Source organism: Argopecten irradians, chromosome 2, assembly GCF_041381155.1.
Source record: "Argopecten irradians isolate NY chromosome 2, Ai_NY, whole genome shotgun sequence".
NCBI classification, from domain to species: domain Eukaryota; kingdom Metazoa; phylum Mollusca; class Bivalvia; order Pectinida; family Pectinidae; genus Argopecten; species Argopecten irradians.
Window position 1 is genome coordinate 51,569,958 of NC_091135.1, and position 18,676 is coordinate 51,588,633.

Genomic DNA, 18,676 nt, shown 5'->3' on the forward strand with positions numbered 1-18,676 from the left:
TAAGTGATCACGTGAGTCTTCTGCAGTAAAATGAATTATTCACTGATGTCTACGTGACTCGTGTTTTATTCGATAATTACCACGCGGAAATTGACATTGTTCCATTTTGTCACGGTTCCGATTAGCTTTGCCTGTTTTACCTCAAATTAACAGCGTTGAACGTTTTGAGGACGCATAAGAATTGTTAGGGGGGGATCAAGAATTTCCCGGGAAAACCTCCAATCTATGGTAACTGTTCCACGTCTCTAACCCGTATGATTAAATCTCCTGTTCCCTGCCAGTGTGTGGCACTTGGAATATTGATGTGTATTTTCCTATTACATCCTCTTCTCAAAAGAATCTATTATTTGGTTATTTTAATGACAGTCTTACTTAGGCTTTGTACATGATATTTACAATTTTCCCCCATTGGTCCAGCTAACCAATTTGTATAGTTCGATGTTCCTCGATGATGTTTTTTGTCCTATTCAAGCGAGTAATATCTTCCATCATCACTGCCTACTGTATCCAGTTAATTATGATTATAGCGTCCGCAAAGTTTTATTTTTTTTTATCTAAGTAGGTAAAAGATATCAAAATGATGATTTTAGATAATACTGTCACACCACTTACATTCCCAACTAAAGTGGACAGGTGTATTTTATATTGTACTATAAAGCCAACGGAGTATCTTAAGTTGGAATATTAGTAACAGATTAGGCGGAAAGAGTCTTAACGATTATCAGGTAGAAAAATAAACATTACTGCATGTTAACATTAACGTAATAATCCACTAACAGTGGACATTACTTCGGACTAACAGTGGACATTACTTCGGACTAACAGTGGACATTACTTCGCGATGACCACCTGGTTAGATTAGTATCTATACGTATCTTTAGTAAGTTTGCACCAAGAAATTGTACAGGTGTGCGCTGTTCACACTACCCTGAGAAAAAGAGCTTTACGTTATAATTGCGTAGAGCATGCGCAATATGCAAGCGAGCCTTAAACATCTAGCCAAAAAAATCAATTTTCATCGATGAATGATAATCAATGAATACATCTGATTGGTCCGTCATTAACTTCATATAATTTAAGGTGAGTTAACCATTAATGTAAACTCATTAAAGTGAATAGTCGGGCAAAGAAAACCAGTCTAAATGCGTTCATTGGCCTTCCAAAAGTTCTCACATATTAATACGACGGTCAAGTTCTGCTTACGTTTCCCAGTTCTGACCATTGAAGTAAAGAAAAGTTGAAAGCATTGAAAGCGAGGCTGCGTGGAAATGTAACCACGGACATAGTGAGCCGGGAGGACGGTTTAGAATTTCCATACTTTCAATTAATTTCTTCGTACGCAGACAGATTTTGACGAGAGATTTTATTTTTCCATTTCATAAGAAATTATACTGGATACATTCACACCATTTTTACCGACTTTAGCCATCCTTGCCCGACTGTTCAAATTAAGGTTCATGTAAAGGCTTTAAACAGTGATATTTTGCAAGCCTAAAACTCATTACTGTGCTGCAATTGAACAGAACTAATTTCCTTAATTGTTGGTATATACCCTGGCTAACTGTCAGTCTTACTGTTGATATGTTATTTGTGAAGCTGCTTGTAAAATTCAGTATAATATGAGAAAAATGTATATTTCTGAAGAAGACATATCGGACCAGCAAATAGCGCAGGAGCCTATTGTTGTAAATGCAAATGGCTGCTTTAAATGGCGGATCACAAATATAGCATATAAGAAGACATTTTAATTGATACAAGTGCTCCTATATACACTATAAAGTACTCTGAACATGACAAGAAGACTCTTTACGAAAAAATAGTTAAAATGTGGACTTTGAGGCTCTTTCCGGAAATTTACATTTTTAGCCCCAAACAGGTCGGTTGAACTATTTTTTTCGTGAAGTCTTCTTGTCATGTTCAGAGTACCTTATATGGGGCCGCGGTGGCCGAGTGGTTAAGATGTCCCGACATATTACCACAAGCCCTCCACCTCTGGGATGCGGGTTCGAATCCCATGTGGGGCAGTTGCCAGGTACTGACCGCTGGCCGGTGGTTTTTCTCCGGGTACTCCGGCTTTCCTCCACCAACAAACCTGGCACGTCCTTACATGACCCTGGCTGTTAATAGGACGTAAAACTAAACAAACAAACGAGTAACTTATGGTGTCTATAAGAACATTTGTATCAATTGAGATGGCTTCTTATATGCGATATTTGTGATCCGCTATTTATAGCAGCCTTTTGCAATTACGCCAGCATGCTTCAGTGATATAGCGCTATAAAAAGGGCAATATTTCCACATACCGCAATCTCCCAAAACATTCACCTCTCACTACACACCACATACATGGGAGGCTGTCCTTGCATGACCCTGGCTGTTAACAGAACGTTAATTAATCCAACAAAAAAGTATGAGGAAAGCATTGTCAAATATATTGTTAGCTTTACTGTATCTCATTTGTACCTTTACTGTATCTCATTTGTACCTTTACTGTATCTCATTTGTACCTTTACTGTATCTCATTTGTACCTTTACTGTATCTCATTTGTACCTTTACTGTATCTCATTTGTACCTTTACTGTATCTCATTTGTACCTTTACTGTATCTCATTTGTACCTTTACTGTATCTCATTTGTACCTTTACTGTATCTCATTTGTACCTTTACTGTATCTCATTTGTACCTAGCATTTTTCTAACCCAATAAGCACCCTCCTACTTTTAGAGGCCTATCAATTAATGATGAAACTATAACAAGAGGCCCGTGGGCCTTACGCTCACCTGATATTTGATACAAATTAGTTATGTAAATTACGAGCCAATTGATGTCTTTTGTTCACGAATCATGAACATAGATCAAATAGGTCTTCATAAAATGTTTCATTAAGCACGGTTTATATTTACTAAATTTATCACGTTCACAAAGTCCAATAATAATTATTAGTGCAAAGGGCAATAACTCCGTAAATTAATGTCAATTCACGCTGATTTTCAAACTCGTTCGAGATATCTCCAATGTTAGTCTACATAGGAAGATTCATTAAGCCTGGTTTATATTTACTCAAGTTATCGCGTTCACAAGGTCCAGTAATAATCATTAGTGCAAAGGGCAATAACTCCGTAAATTAATGTCAATTCACGCTGATTTTCAAACTCGTTCGAGATATCTCCAATGTTAGTCTACATAGGAAGATTCATTAAGCCTGGTTTATATTTACTAAATTTATCACGTTCACAAAGTCCAATAATAATTATTAGTGCAAAGGGCAATAACTCCGTAAATTAATGTCAATTCACGCTGATTTTCAAACTCGTTCGAGATATCTCCAATGTTAGTCTACATAGGAAGATTCATTAAGCCTGGTTTATATTTACTCAAGTTATCGCGTTCACAAGGTCCAGTAATAATCATTAGTGCAAAGGGCAATAACTCCGTGAATAACCGTCGAATGAAGCTGATTTAGATATTTCCAATGTTAGTATACATACAAAGTTTCATTAAGCTCGGTTTATATTTACTCAAGTTATCGTGTTCACAAGGAAATGTTAACGCACGACGACGGACAAAAGACTATCGGCTTTCGCATTAGATCAGGTGACATAAAAACCATGTAGGTTTCTCTACAGAATGCATTTGATTTATTTTGTACCGTAAATTACTTAATGACTTGCTCTGTGCAAGAAGGTTTTGAAAAAATAGCCCAAATCTGGTCATATTAAGCACCCCTTCATTTTTCATTATTTTAACCTCATTGAGTGCTTGTTGGGTCCAATATGGTATATGGTGAGAAAAAATACCATTTTTCTACCTAATATCTACATGCATACTGAAAAACCAACTATATATAAAGTGTCATCATATTTTATTCTCTGTTACTGGCACTATTATATAATAGCTTAAACAAAATTAAAATTCAAAACAATGTTTTCTTTAAAACATCAAAATTATACTTTTACAAACATAATATCAAAACTTTAACTTATAAAAAATAATTTTTAAGACTTACATTTCATTACTACATAATTGTTCTTATATCAATTGTACAAAACCAAATTCTTTTGCCATTCAACTATCATACATATTAATAAAAACTAAATAATATGCAACTTACTACTAAATATTTACCATCATAAACAAAACAAATAGGAGGGAATCAATAAAGCTAATAGGTTAAATCCTATTGCTACAAGTAATGTCAGATCTGTCATCAAAGATGAGATAAAAAAAGCACTCTATCGAGTTTAAATGTACTATTACAGTCTATAAAATTTCAAAGCCAGGACTATAATCCAGTAGCCAGAGAATATGTCCACTGACTTAACTCATTCATCCCTAAAATTTCATAATGGACTGGCCTAGTCTTATATTTAGACGAGTCTAAATATGTCTTCAGGGGTGAATTAATATTAGAACAATTTTTTTAGCGTAACATCTTAGGTATTCAAATCATGAGAATACTATCTATAATTATCTTTATGTATTTTGAGAGGAGAGGAGTCATCAATTTTTCACTTTGCACAAAGTAATAGCAAAAAGATAGAATAATCACAAATTCCTACAACTTTTGAGGATGCGTTTAGTGACCCTGATTCAGACTATAGACTTCCAACATTTTTTTTAATTATCGGTATTGACAAACCTTTAATATCGAATACAAAGTACTGACAAGGCCACCGCTTATTTGCTCTACATGTCTTTACACTATTATATATATCTCTATCACATATTTGCAGATTATTTTACAATTTATATCACATATAAGATGATCACAATGAATGAGTGATTTTATGTCATATCACCAACAGTACGATCAACATACACAACTTTTAACACATACACCTAACATAACAAGATGCTCTCCGACAATCTTCCACAGTCCAACACTACTGCCATTTATAAGTAGCACTTCCGTATAGCATACCCATCCACACTTCCATGTATTTAAATGTAACATTCCAAAATCACAGTTTAATTCAAATTCTGTACAATCCAAAGTTCAGCACACTGCCACACCACATGCACTCATAACCACTTCACTGTACACTTATAACCACAATCAAATTTAGGTTTCACACAATACCCTTGGGTTAAAAACGCTTTTGGATTAGTCAAGAGTAAGTATGTTTACAATACAAGAATAACCATTTATCCAAACATCTAAATGTTCTGATAGTTTTGCCTATCATGTTCCTGCCAATTCTATTGTAGGTTATTGATAGAATAATCATAATAAAACATGTCCGAGATTTCCATGGCCTTAAACTCCACACCAAGTTGGTTTTCTTATAGATATCACACAGCTACATTTTTACAGGCTTACCATTCAACCCTAACTCAATATGTAGCAACCTAACATAGTTCCGATTTGGTCAGCCATCAAATATTATCTTAAGTATGTCAAAAGCTGTAATGTTTAGAAATCCAAATTTTCATGTAGCATCTGATGTCTAAATAATTTCTCCTCCATTAGATTTTCAGTAAACAGTCAACAGGAACCCAGGTCATTGAACATGGCACTTATAGCTTACATTCCAGACTTCAACATCCAACCTTTGATCAATCATCCTGATCCAACACAAATACAAGTTTCTAAAGCACAGATTTATATTTGGCAGCAAACATTACCCATGTGGCACATGCAGACTCTGGGTAGGGAAATATCCGCACTCGTACAGCTAATCGCACATGATCTCCACGACAATTGATGATTTCCTCGCAGACTGGAGACCTGGAAAAAAAAAAAAAAAGAACAATGGAATTATACTTTTAGATCTATTCAGCTATATTAAAATTCAGGTATGTAATTTTATATATCTGTTAGGAAATTTTTAATGTTTGTGTTCAAAATCTAAGATAAAAGCTTTGTAAAGAGAGTAAAACTTTATCAAGCAAACTCAATGCTCAATATTTCTGACATCTCAAAGCTTAGCTCAATAAATAAGCTGTGTTACACAACTTTAACTGTCATAGTTTATTTTCAACATGGGCATACACAAGTGAAAATTCCTGCATGCCAGTCCAGATCTTATTAATTGCTCAATATGAATATATTTTTGCAAACCTTTTGACAAAAATACATTGTTAGATCAGACAAATTTCCTATAAGCATTGTGTTTTGGGTGTAATTAAAGTGAGTTATAAACACACTACAAGTGTAACATAATGAAACTTATGTGTACTTACTTGAGGCATGTTACAAAGGCCTTGCGAGCATTACGATGAGAAAACTGTATTGGAAAACCTTTAAACGTATGACCATCTGGAACAGCCTGTTTTATTGAGTCTTGGAATTCTTCATTACCAGCTGTCAGTCCTGAAGTTGGAGAAAAAGAAACAGCTATTCACTAAACCAGCAACAGTTAAAATAGCTAAAATAGGAGTACATAATAGAATTCTTGCTAGGATAGCTTTTAGTAGACCATTGAAACTTCATCTTTGAGACTGTCTTTCATAAATATTTGTTTTCTACCAATGAATGGTTGGCATGAACAAGTCTATTTGTGTGCAACTAAACGTATAATTGTACTATTTTCAAGAAACGGCCTGGTATCTGATATCACTGAAAGCAAAGGATAAACTGAATACTTCAACAGTTGAAGCATTTACTCTTCTACTTGGAAATTAAATCTGTGGTTCTACTTTTTATTTTTAATGATAGATATGATAGATAGCTGATGAATACCTGTGACCCTTTCCATTTCATATGCTGACAATGCAGGTGTAAGGAGATAGCTGAGTTGGTCGTCCCAGGCCGTCGTCAAACCCTGGTCCTGTTAATAAAGGACATTTTAAAGTGGCTACCAGTTTAACACATATCTAATGAGTAACATATATAAACATTAGATTATATAAATATCTAATGAGTTCCATTCACATCATAATAGAACAGGAAAAATCTCAACGTTTTTCATATGTTGGCATTCAAAAATTATTTCTCTCTTTTACAAACATTGCAATGTAACAAAATATTTTTGTAACATTTTCATAATAAAGCACTTGCAATATAATTTCTTTTAAATTATGTGTTATTGAATGCTCTTGAATTCCGTCTTTGCATACTTCAGAGTTGCCTCCCTTCCAGGTTGGTATCCATTGTGACATCATTATTTTGTGAGCACAATTCACATCGCTTTCTCCAAAACGTATGACATAAAGCTCGCAAACACATGACGCCACAATCAATACCTACCCGCAAGAACTGATAACTTTGTAATATGCAAATATAGAATAGATACAGAAACACAAAATGAGATTATTGTAGAATTAAGTGCTTTGATGCTGTACTTTAATTCAATGGAAGCATGTACTCAATCAATTTTGAAATATATATAATTATGTGCTGTCCCAATTTTACAATAAGGAAAATTCAAATGCAGGTTCAGAGGAAATGAGTTAATATTGAATACTTACCCTTCGATGCTCAAAGGTGAGAACACGAAGCTGCTGTTCAAGGTCATTGCTAATAAGAGACGGGTCAAGGTTAGAGGCACAAAGAGGGGGCAGTGAAGGCCACTGAGGGCTGGCACCTGGACCACAAACGGACAGAATGGCATCCTGAGACATTGACTTCCATCGGGATTCATTTTTCAGGTCAAATACACACACCTCCACAGAGTCCATTGGCTATAGTTCAAAGGTCAGAAAATGAGAATTTAAACTAGATGTGTAATAGATATGTTATACAAAGTCTACAGTATGTTTAAGTACAAACACAGCTGTCGAGTACAGTATACATTATGAGGTAATGGCAGATGCCACAGGTAGAAACATGCAGTACATGTCATGAAACCGCATGGAATAAATGAGCTACTATAAATGGAGCTACCACTGATCAACATCAATAAGGACTGCTTAAGGATAGCCAAACAAACAGTAGACACTAGTCGCAGTATTAAATTACAAATGTTAATCGTTATAACATTAAGACCACAGGCAGGATCATAATATATAAACATAATTTATTTGTGAAAATATGACTGTTTATCTAGACCAAATCAATATCACTGTGGTATCTATACTAAATTATTTCTCGGCCAGAACATGCTCAGGGTGTTGCTTTTTACCTGACTATTGGCATAGAAGGACTGATGGTTGAACACACAGCCGACAGTCTTGTAGGGATACTTTGGTCGATGTTGTTTGTCCAGTGGTGGGGCATTTGGGTCTATTGGTATGTGTATATATCTGAATTAAAAACATATTTTAACATCATTAGCAAAAAGAAATTATTATTTTTATATTTGAAATACAGTTTTATTGATCATTGATTTTGAAGATTTCATTTCAAAGGTAAAACTTCAATGCATACATAAACTATCACGTCTGTTTTTTTAACAAACTGACTTTAACAGATACAGAACTGTTTATCATTATAATGAATGAATTCAGCAGGAATTTTTAACAGGACAAAAAAATATTATGGTTTACATCTTTGAAAACAATTTATCTTTTGTTGTTTTTTACACTTTTATTATAAATTTGCTGTGTTTTATTTTTGTGGATTTTGAGAATAAATGAAGTTGCTTGTTTAATACCTGTGGCCGTTAAGACTCTCCCAGAATGTGATCTGACCATCTACTGTTATGGCCATAACCCAGGCAACCACAGCTCCTTTAGACTTGGTGCCGACACACACATAGGCATCCAACCCAAACCCCAGAAGGAGACTACAGAGTAGAGTAGCATGGTCCTCAGTGTCCTACGAATACAACATACATTCTTAGTAACCTCAAAGATTATTGTTTCTCCTCTACATCATTATAAAACAAAAATAAGCAGGTTATAATTAGATTTCACTAAACACAGACAAGAGTGTTCAACTTTAACAATTCTTCCTTAAAGGGACAATTCATTAATGCTAATTCTGTTACATAACCACAATGCAAAATATGACATAAATGAATTGTTCTACATTCCTTATGAAACATATAACAAGAAACATGGAAAAATTGCACGACGTTGTTATGTATTTTGATTGATACCGTTGAAATTTCAAATCGTTGATCAATATAATTAAGCAGTACAACATGTAAGCTGTAACCATACCCGAGCCAAAGTCATGCACGTTAAACAAATGCAATACATACGTTACCACTGAGGAATTGTTGAAATTATTTTTAGACATGAACATGCATCTAATAAGGTAAGCAAACTATTGTAAAAGTGATTTTAGTAGTTCTAGACAAAAAATTCTTTACAACACTGGCAAAGTCCAGGGTTCAACATCTGACCACTATGTGTAATGGCGAACAGTAAGCGAATTTGAACATTTCACATTCATTTCACTGCAGTTGGCTTTTCTGGCATATCACAGTTAAACCAACTAATCTAATTGCTATTAGAACTAGTTTGTTTCCGAAAGTGCAAATTTTAATGTGTTCTTAGACTGAATCGTCCCTTTAACTAGAAAATTCACAGTAGGCAAAAAAAACAGACCACTGAATAATATCATTAGAGCAGTCATCATGTTCTCAATCATGCTTGCAACTTGTTTAAAATTCTGTTTAAAGATGTTCACCTGCTGATGAATGGTACTTTTTATCTATCAAAAACAGGAGCAGATGAATTGGTATTTTTCTTCAGTTACAAAAGTTACTTACTTTATACCATTACCACTATTGAAAAAGTTTGAACTTCCCATTTTATTTCGAGATAAAAATATCAAAAATAATTAATTGCATCCGGAAAAATTCCGTGGCACTATCTCCTATATGGAATGAAGCACTGACTGTGCATGTACCGAAGCAAAATAAAAAGATCTTATATCATTTTATGTGATAAATAGACATATATTTACACAGTTAAACCCCAATTATTGCTAGACAAATGATGAGTATCGTTTATGATCTATCGGTGGTTGAGCATCTTTAATGTTTTGATAAATTATGTTCTCAATCATATATTTTGCTGACATCTCCAACTCACCCCTTTGTTTCTACACAGGAAGGCATGCATGTTGGTCCACTGTTCTGTCCGGGACCCTCCTCCAAGTGTTTGTATACGTTCGTGATGTATGAGGCTAACAAAACGTGCTGAGTGTCGTGCAGTATCGAGTAGTCGTCCTGATCTCAATGGCTTCACAAATGAACACACAGGCCTGTTTGTAGCATTCTCATCCTGTAAACAAAGTATGCGATTCAGATTAATAATATCTAACATTTTGTATAAAGATTAAGAGCTTGCATTCATCCTGAATGAAGTTAAACTTTTTTTTTTTTTTTTTTTTTTTGGGGGGGGGGGGATTCCCCTTCCTTTAACTAAACTTGTTCAATGGAAACATATGACTTTAAAGTTCAGGTTATGTTAATTGAAAAATCAAACTCTTCAATTTTTGCTAACACAAAAATTACATTCTGTAAATCAAGCTTCAAGATGCTCCACCGCCGACAAATGGTATTTTTTCACTATAAAAAAACAGGAGCAGACGATTTAGTATTTTTCTTCAGTTACAAAAGTTACTTACTTTACACCATTACCACCATTGAAAAGTTTGAGCTTCTAATTTTACTTCAAGCTAAAAATATGAAAAATAATTAATTGCATCCCGAAAAAATTCCGTGACACTATATCTTATATGGAATGAAGTACTGATTGCGCATGTACCAAAGGCGAAATAAATTATTTTGAATTATTTTTTGTGTTAAGTAGGCATATATATACACGATTAAACACCAATTATTGTTCAAATGATTAACATCTTTATGCTCTGTCGGCGGTGGAGCATCTTTAAAATTTCAAATTTTTTTATCAATAGAAACCTTAAGAAAATGAGAAAAAAGATACATTAATTTAATAGGGAAAAGGGTTTGTATTCTTGGTCTTAAATGTCCTAACAATTGCTGCTCTTATGACACCACTTTAGTAATTATTCATGTTGTTATAACGTAGAGTCATTTGCTGTTGAAAGCACATATCGATTCAAATTGTCAAATCTTGTTAATTGTGTGATACTTTTTTTCCAAATTGATGTCTTTATGATCTCACCAATATTAAAGGGACATGAACCTAAATTAACCATGTAAATCTGAGTAAAATACATATTTAAGACGTGTCAGATACCTTACTAAGTAAAATATATCAGTTACTGTGCAAATGTGTCAAATAAAATAATTATAATGGAAATTCAATCTTTCTGTATTTTGAACCGGCCCGGTCCAATTTTGTAGACTGCAGTGTGATAAAAATAGTAGTGTTGAACTTAAGCGACCTCTCACAATGCACTGCACAAGTTAAATGAACATGATCAATAGGGTGGGTCAAAAACGTGGGTGAAGCGAACACAAATGAATTCCGATAGAAAACGGATAACGAAAAAGAGTCGGTAACTTGCCCGATTGGGGAAGTAGGTAAATATAAATGGGTTGCTGCAATGCAAGAGACGGGAGCAACTTCCCACTTTATACTTGCCTCATGTATATATGTGCAATTAAGTCAAACACCTCCCTTCACGGTGCCCCGTTGAATTAAAAGTCTTGTCTGACTTTTGACTTATCATTCAAGTACACTAAACACAAATTGTTTTATTACGAATATTAACAAATATGGCTTATACTTCATATATCAATGATCAGGGGTGTACAATTCCACTAGCCCGACGTCCGGGGCTAGTGAATTTCAGGTCAGGGCTAGTGGCTTCACGATCATTACTAGCCCGTGGGCTAGTGAAAATTTCTGTTAAAATCCTATATTCACATTGAAATTTCAGTTGTAAATCAGCAGTTTAGCTTTTTATTGCCAATTAGAATTCTACTAGCAGTAAATGTGTCGTCAAAACTGAAGCAAACGATATCGATGCATACCACAGGTGGTTCCCAAACGTAAATAACATTCTTCATCTAGGTGCATCAAACGTTTTGTTATGTAATTGATGAAAGTTAAGCGCTTGGGTGACCCAGATGGCCATGTGTTTGCCGAGGTTGCTGACAGACAGGGAACGGGAAAATCTAATCTTTCTTGACTCTAGATAAGAATCAATTATGAAGTGACAGTTTTATTATCTAGCATCATTATCATTTTAGTGTTATAAATTTGAGTATATGGGGGTTGGATTCAGAAAGTACTACTGCTGTGAGATGGATAGCGAATCATTTTGAAGTGATTAAAATACACGGTAAAATGTTGTCATGTACACTTGCAGATACATAGGTATGCTTAGTTAACACAGTTGACACAAATAAACCCACTGAATGTTTTTCAAAATAACTTTAATAATGGTTTCATAATTATAGGTACAATATTTTTGCATATTTTCATCTATCTTTCGCATATTTTTATGATATGTTGAAAACTTGTAAATGAAAATCAGCAGTACTAATTAATAATCATTTACAAAATATTTCATAGTAAATTGTAAAATTGATTTTGTGTAGTTCTTGTAATAAATCTATATGAAATTGGCATTATTTGATTCAAATACGAATGTATCATGCAAATGTTACTAGATAAAGTTTTTTTTCAATGCTCAGAAAATTAGGGAAAATAGGTAAGTGTTCAGTAAAACAGTAATTTCAATTAAAGATTTTTTTACAGAATTTTCATGAACTGTACTATTTACTAAATTCATCATACCTATAAAATGAAAACAGCAGGTAATAAATACTGATTGTTCACTTTACATTTTCCTGCTAAGCTTTTAATATCAAAGTTAAACTTTAATAGATATATACTGATTATGTTTTCTTTCTACTGATAGTTTTAAAGGAAATATCTGAGTGAAATAAGAAGCATAATTTTAAATCTAAAGTATTTTGCATGTGATGGCATTGTTGCCTTGTCAATATTGACTCAAGAATGTTTTTACTAAATGAATACCTGGTACCTGTGAAGCAATCTGTGCGATATCTTTATTAGCAGAATGGTATTTAACACACTGTTAGACATGTACTTGTTCTGTACAGGTTTGTAAAAAATCCAGATCGAGTAAAATGCACATATAAAAACTAACAAAAAATAGGGCTAGTAGACTTCTGATCAGGGCTAGTGAAAAATTGATGCTACTAGCCCTTGGGCTAGTGCAAAATTTTCAGAATTGTACACCCCTGAATGATAGTAAATTAGAAAATCATCTTAAAATGTGGAAAACTAATATTCCTTGTTGTGTCAACAAGTTTGTTATTCATTAAAACCTCGCTTTTGAGCCGCTTTCGTGTTGTGTTCCAAAAATAGAATATGACTGTCTATTTTAACCCTTTTTGCGGTTGGTATTCCCCACGTTTTCCTGTCCTTTTAGATGACCAATCATTGTAATAAAATATTCATTAAACATCTGAAAACCATATCTAACCATACAGAACAAATTATCTTAGGTTCATATCCCTTTAAGTTGGGAGAATGGTTTATCAATTTTTCATAGTTTACCTGAGCAAATATCTTGACCAGTCTTTCACTGTGTTCCGGTCTTATCTGAAGATACTCTTTCCACCACTGTTTGGCATATACAAGAAATAATCTTTCTCTTTCTGCTTGACGGTTTCTCTCCATAGTCAACTGCGCAGTCAGTATATCTTGGCCAACTGACTTTTGAACTTTAGGGAAAAGCTCCAATAGAATCTCCAGCACTCCTGCTGCAACCTTACTCTCACTCCCTAAATATAAACATCATTAGATATACAGGACAAAAACATTAGTACCATTTCAGTACACATAAAAGTGTGATGTACTTTGAAGAAGTTATATAGAGAATGCATGAGTAACAAAAACAGAATATGACTATCATTTTTGCTTCCTTATACTACACTTACATGCTTTCTTTTCTCTATTAAAAGACATTAATTAGACAATACCTGTGATGTTTCAACTAACACAGTGAACACTACATATGATACTCACCAATTCCTTTTAGCTCTAAAGACATGGACAGCCTTCCTCCTGATGCTGCTAGCACTGGCCGCCATTCAAAGAAATGTGAAGATACAAGACTTGTTTCTCCTATCATGTCTGTCTTTACCAGCACCAGGTGGATAGGGTCAGATAACGACAACATAGAGGACGGGTCCGCCATCTTAGCTGCCTCTCCTGATATAATAAACAGATACAATATGGATATTTATTAGCACATTCATATATTACTGGTATTCTTTTTAGATGAATATTTTAGTTTGAAACAAGAATAAATATGAATAGGATGAAACTTGTCACTTCCATTTTTATGAGTCAATATCCTATTGTTCTTGCTAGAAAAACAAAATTATTTCTTAGTGTTGTTCCGATTAATAGATTTAGTCAATATTCAGTTGTTTCTACTCGGAAATTGATCAATCGATCTCCATTTATCATCATCGATCATAGTTTGAATAACATTTACATTATAAAATAATAAAACTTTATGGGTCACGACAGGTGTTTGTTGCCATGGAAGCTAGCATTTTATCGGGAAAATAATTTCGATGTAATGTAGGACTTAGAAAATAATACATCTTCATTTTCCGATGTATATATGTGAAAGGCGTTCCCAGGATCAAGACATATGGATTTTCCCATAAACAAAAGTGAAAGTAGATTGTTAATTTGGTAGGAAAGTAAATAAAATGAAATCTATAAGTAAACTTAAGCTTGAAATGACCAGAACTTTCATTTAGATCTAACAAACAAACAAACCATACTAAATGCAATATAAAACAATTTACCAGCGGTTTCTTTATGTAACTCAAGGAGAAACCCTTCTTCAATACTAGGTTCACAGGCACAGGGAACAGGTCTGGACCGGAATCTCTGTCCACGGAAATACAGATGGAAGGTGAAGTGTGAGGTTACCTGTCCAGGGACAGGGTCAGTATCTTCTATATGCTCCAGGAAGGCTTTCCCACTGCGGATGTGGAAGTAGAGGTAGCGTCGTGTAGGATCAATATTGGCTGAAAGAAAAAGAACATGCTTTAGTACTAGAAGGAAAATTTCACGAGTGAGTTGACCAATGTATGTAAATTGTAAATCAGTCTACATAGAGATATTCACTGAGCAATATTGTTATATTTTCTATGTGGATATATAGTTTACGCTACCTTTTTTAGAAGGCAACTGTGTCAGCCTGTCATCTTTGTCTAGGAAGTGTGTAGCAGGACGACCATTATTAGCTCCAGCATTCCCGCTATCGAACTGAAGCTTTTGGAGAATGTCATCTACAAGTCCTCGCTGTTTAAGTTTTTGCAGTAATTCTTCCTCTCCAACTTGATCCATTCGTCCTGGGTACTCATCTTGAATTGACTCTGAAATAATGTCTCTTATACGATTTTGCACATCCATCTGAAAGGTTAAGCGTATAAAGTTTTAAAACCATGATCTTTTACATGTAACTCATCTCAGTATATTCATAATGAAGAGTATCATTCTGATTACTGATAAGATAAATTTCTTAAAATTTTGTTGCAGAAAGCAGATGTGAACACATTAACACAATACTTATATATACAGTACACTGACTGAGTCAGACCTTTTATTTTGAAAATATGAAAAAAAACGTAATAACAATATGTCTGGCTGTAAACTATTTGCAAGCCCTTTATTTACATCAGAAGCATCATTCAAATGTATATATAAACATGTATATAGCCATTATGTCCTAATAGTACAATTTGGTCCCCAAGTCATCATAACGAATGCAATTACGCCCTAAATGATTAGAAAGATCTTGAGGCTCTGCAGCATGGGAAGCAGCGCTAGCAGTGGCAAATGGAATTCCATACCCAGAAATGTACATACAGTATATTCATGCTAATATCCTGTACAAATTGCAACCAACAAGAGCTGTACTTTAACAGAAATATTAGATTACAACCAACATCATGTAGCTAATTGAAGCCTGTGAGGTTAGCAGGTTCCATCAATGCCTTTCACATGTAGCTAATCAACAACCAAGTAGAACGAATATACGTATCCGGCCTACTATACCTTTCGATTGTGTACGAAATGGTCCCTTTATGTTGGAGTGGAGCACTGCCTCAGAAAATCACTCGGGCAGTTTTCTATACTTTGTTGTAGGTTTCCAATTATTTTAAGCGTACACATGCATTTATATATAATATTTTTGTACAAAAGAAACATAACAACTATTCTTAATATCTACTTTACCACTCATAAGACATCAAATTCATAATTTGTAGACTTACCGTATAATTTTCCTTCAAAAAGACCATCATATTTATGTGAAAACATAATGTCTCACTGTGAATTTGATATTTTATACGGTTCAGTTTTATTGCCTATAGTAAGTGATATCAAACATGAAAGGTAAAATGCATACTGACATTTTAATAATGGTTTGCGCAAACATTTCTTTGCTCCATTAGCAGTAATAGGCACCAATTATAGCTCTAAAGACGACACCTTTACCTATCTAAAAATCTTTTGAGCTACAAAATTGCAGCTAACAACCAGGCTACATGATTCATTGGTGTTACTCCAACAGGTTGGGGACCATCCCGTATATGCAGGATAGTCCTGCATTTGAGTTATAGTCCTGTATTTGAGGGATAATTTTGTTACGCAAATGCAGGATTCTATGAAATGAAAAGTGATAAAGTTAATTTAAACATTGTCATCAAAAAAGGGCATCATAATTTTTATATGGCATCATCACTAATACAACTTTTCACATTATTACTCAAATGGAAACAAATTTCATCATCTAAATGTTTGTAAAAGTCACAAACAAAATCACCTCTCAGTGGGTTTTTTTGGTCGAATCTACAGCCGAACTTCGGCTGTTTCCCCTAGCCAAAAAATGCCTTATTTTCCCAATTTTGAAATCAAATTTCCCAATAAAAACTTATCAAATTCAGTGACTTTTGTGTTGATAATTTGTAACAGATTTTCATTCCGAAAATGTGGAAATATAGTCTTCATTACTTAAACAAATAATTTGGGATTAGAAACAATTTTTATTTCACGAAATGAAAACAAAATCGAAATGAGCATAAACTAGGTCGCAAGGTGCACCTTCAGTTCAGAGACGTTTTACAGACATTCAAGCTGATAAAATCAATAGTTAACTGCTTTTAAGTTATACAACAATGTTTCCAGAGTTAACTTACATTTTTAATCGTCTAATTATTATTTTTTCGACATAATAAAGGAGTTTTTCTGTGTAAAACGATCTCTGTTCAAAGTAGGAAGTAGCACTTAGGATCTAATAATGGAGCCGGAATCCGGTTTCCGGAATTCAGGAATTTAGAAAAAAATGTAAAAGTGAAACGAATAAAAAAAGTTTTAAAAATGCAAATAGTGCTGAAAATTAAATGTTTTATTTTTCTTCTAATTATAAAAGGAAAATATCTTGTGGAATAGCATCAGAAATATTTATTAGATAATTCTTAAGTTTTTGATTTTCAATTTTCGAGTAAGTACAGTACTGCGATAAAAATATGGTATATTTTGGAGGCAATGGAATTTAATTTTGGGCAATTGCAAGGTAATTATTGGGCTCTACTTGCCCGGGGCCAGTAGTTTTGAAAATTTTTCACACCCATGAAATTTTTCCCAATTTCTTCCAAATTCCGAGTTATTTTCCCAATTGAAAAGGCATGGGCTGTTGAAAATAGTAAGTGAAAAAAACACTGCCTCTATTGCTTACTATGGGGCTAAAAATAGAACACAGGTAAAAGTCAATCAACCATGACATTTGCACTAAATTTCCCTGATGGCTATACACTGTAGTCTATGGAGAGCACCTAAATTGTCACTTTATTACAAAGTGAGATAATAGAATTCAATAGTTCATAAACAAATACATAAAGTTTTCAATTAGTTATATGGGTATCTGAAAATGATGACGCCCTTTTTTGATACAAATTTTTAAAACAACTTTATCCATTTCCATTTCACATAATCCAGCATTTGAGTAACAAATTTATCCCTCAAATACAGGACTATTACTCAAATGCAGGACTATCCTGCGTATACCAGATGGTCCCCAACCTGTCCAATAATGGTAGAGGTATAGCATGACAAGACACTTTTGAAACATAACATCATGTCCAACCTCTTAACTTTTGATAGGCAATCACGCGATTTATCCGATGCTGAGGGTATATTTTGGAAGTTGGGACTGTGATATAAAACATTTAAATCACATTTAATAGTCATCAATGTCAAATGCCTACCTCTTTTTCATAGATAAACAAACTTTTGACAAAATCAGACATTTCACACCACTTGTCTGATAGGATCCTCACACACACTCTGATATTGATAGGAGAACTACACTCATAAAGAAAGAACCAGAACCTTTTTCATGTCCCCAATATATTCCATAATTCATTATTGTGTACAATACGTACATTTTACATCACGGTACATTGCAAATAAATATTGATTTTGTCTACATATCTAAATAAAAGGGATCCCTGTGCAATACTGAAACGGTCTTTAATCATGCGGCGTAGTCTTAGTCGCACTTAGCATTATTACCACCAAATGTCAAATACAGCTGAAAACTTGCTGCTGCATGTTCCGATTCGGATATTGCCCGACAATTTTTACCTGCGAAAGCTGTGAATGAATGATCTGTTTCAATTCAGATATCTTCTCTGGTGGGAGAGCCATAGCGATCGGGTTGTGTTAAGATGCAGATCTATTGTCAGAAAGAACCGATATAAACCTTCCGATGCAATACTGTCACATTTTTCCATGCGGGAATGTTTTCGAATATGGCCGCGAATAACGTTGTGCGCATGCGTAAATTTCG

General features: G+C 34.1%; 1 protein-coding gene across 1 annotated transcript; it reads right to left on the reverse strand.

Annotated features, from left to right (window-relative positions):
- Positions 1-3,847: 3,847 nt before the first annotated feature.
- Positions 3,848-18,654, reverse strand: LOC138315860 (centrosomal protein of 76 kDa-like). Its single transcript, XM_069257170.1, has 12 exons — positions 18,472-18,654; positions 14,997-15,237; positions 14,625-14,849; positions 13,828-14,013; positions 13,357-13,583; positions 9,925-10,116; positions 8,535-8,698; positions 8,064-8,184; positions 7,411-7,623; positions 6,683-6,770; positions 6,184-6,313; positions 3,848-5,728 (listed from the first exon to the last, which is right to left on the reverse strand). The coding sequence occupies exons 1-12, from the start codon at positions 18,532-18,534 to the stop codon at positions 5,590-5,592; spliced, it is 1,989 nt and encodes a 662-aa protein (XP_069113271.1). The 5' UTR covers positions 18,535-18,654; the 3' UTR covers positions 3,848-5,589.
- Positions 18,655-18,676: the final 22 nt, after the last annotated feature.

Excerpts from the sequence above, each read along its gene's own strand:
- LOC138315860 (XM_069257170.1), bottom strand. The coding sequence starts at position 18,534 with ATGGCTCTCCCACCAGAGAAGATATCTGAATTGAAACAGATCATTCAT. Across the intron at positions 15,238-18,471 it reads TTCATTCACAGCTTTCGCAG|ATGGATGTGCAAAATCGTAT; the intron begins GTAAAAATTGTC and ends TTAACCTTTCAG. Across the intron at positions 10,117-13,356 it reads TGGTCAAGATATTTGCTCAG|GATGAGAATGCTACAAACAG; the intron begins GTAAACTATGAA and ends CTTTGTTTACAG.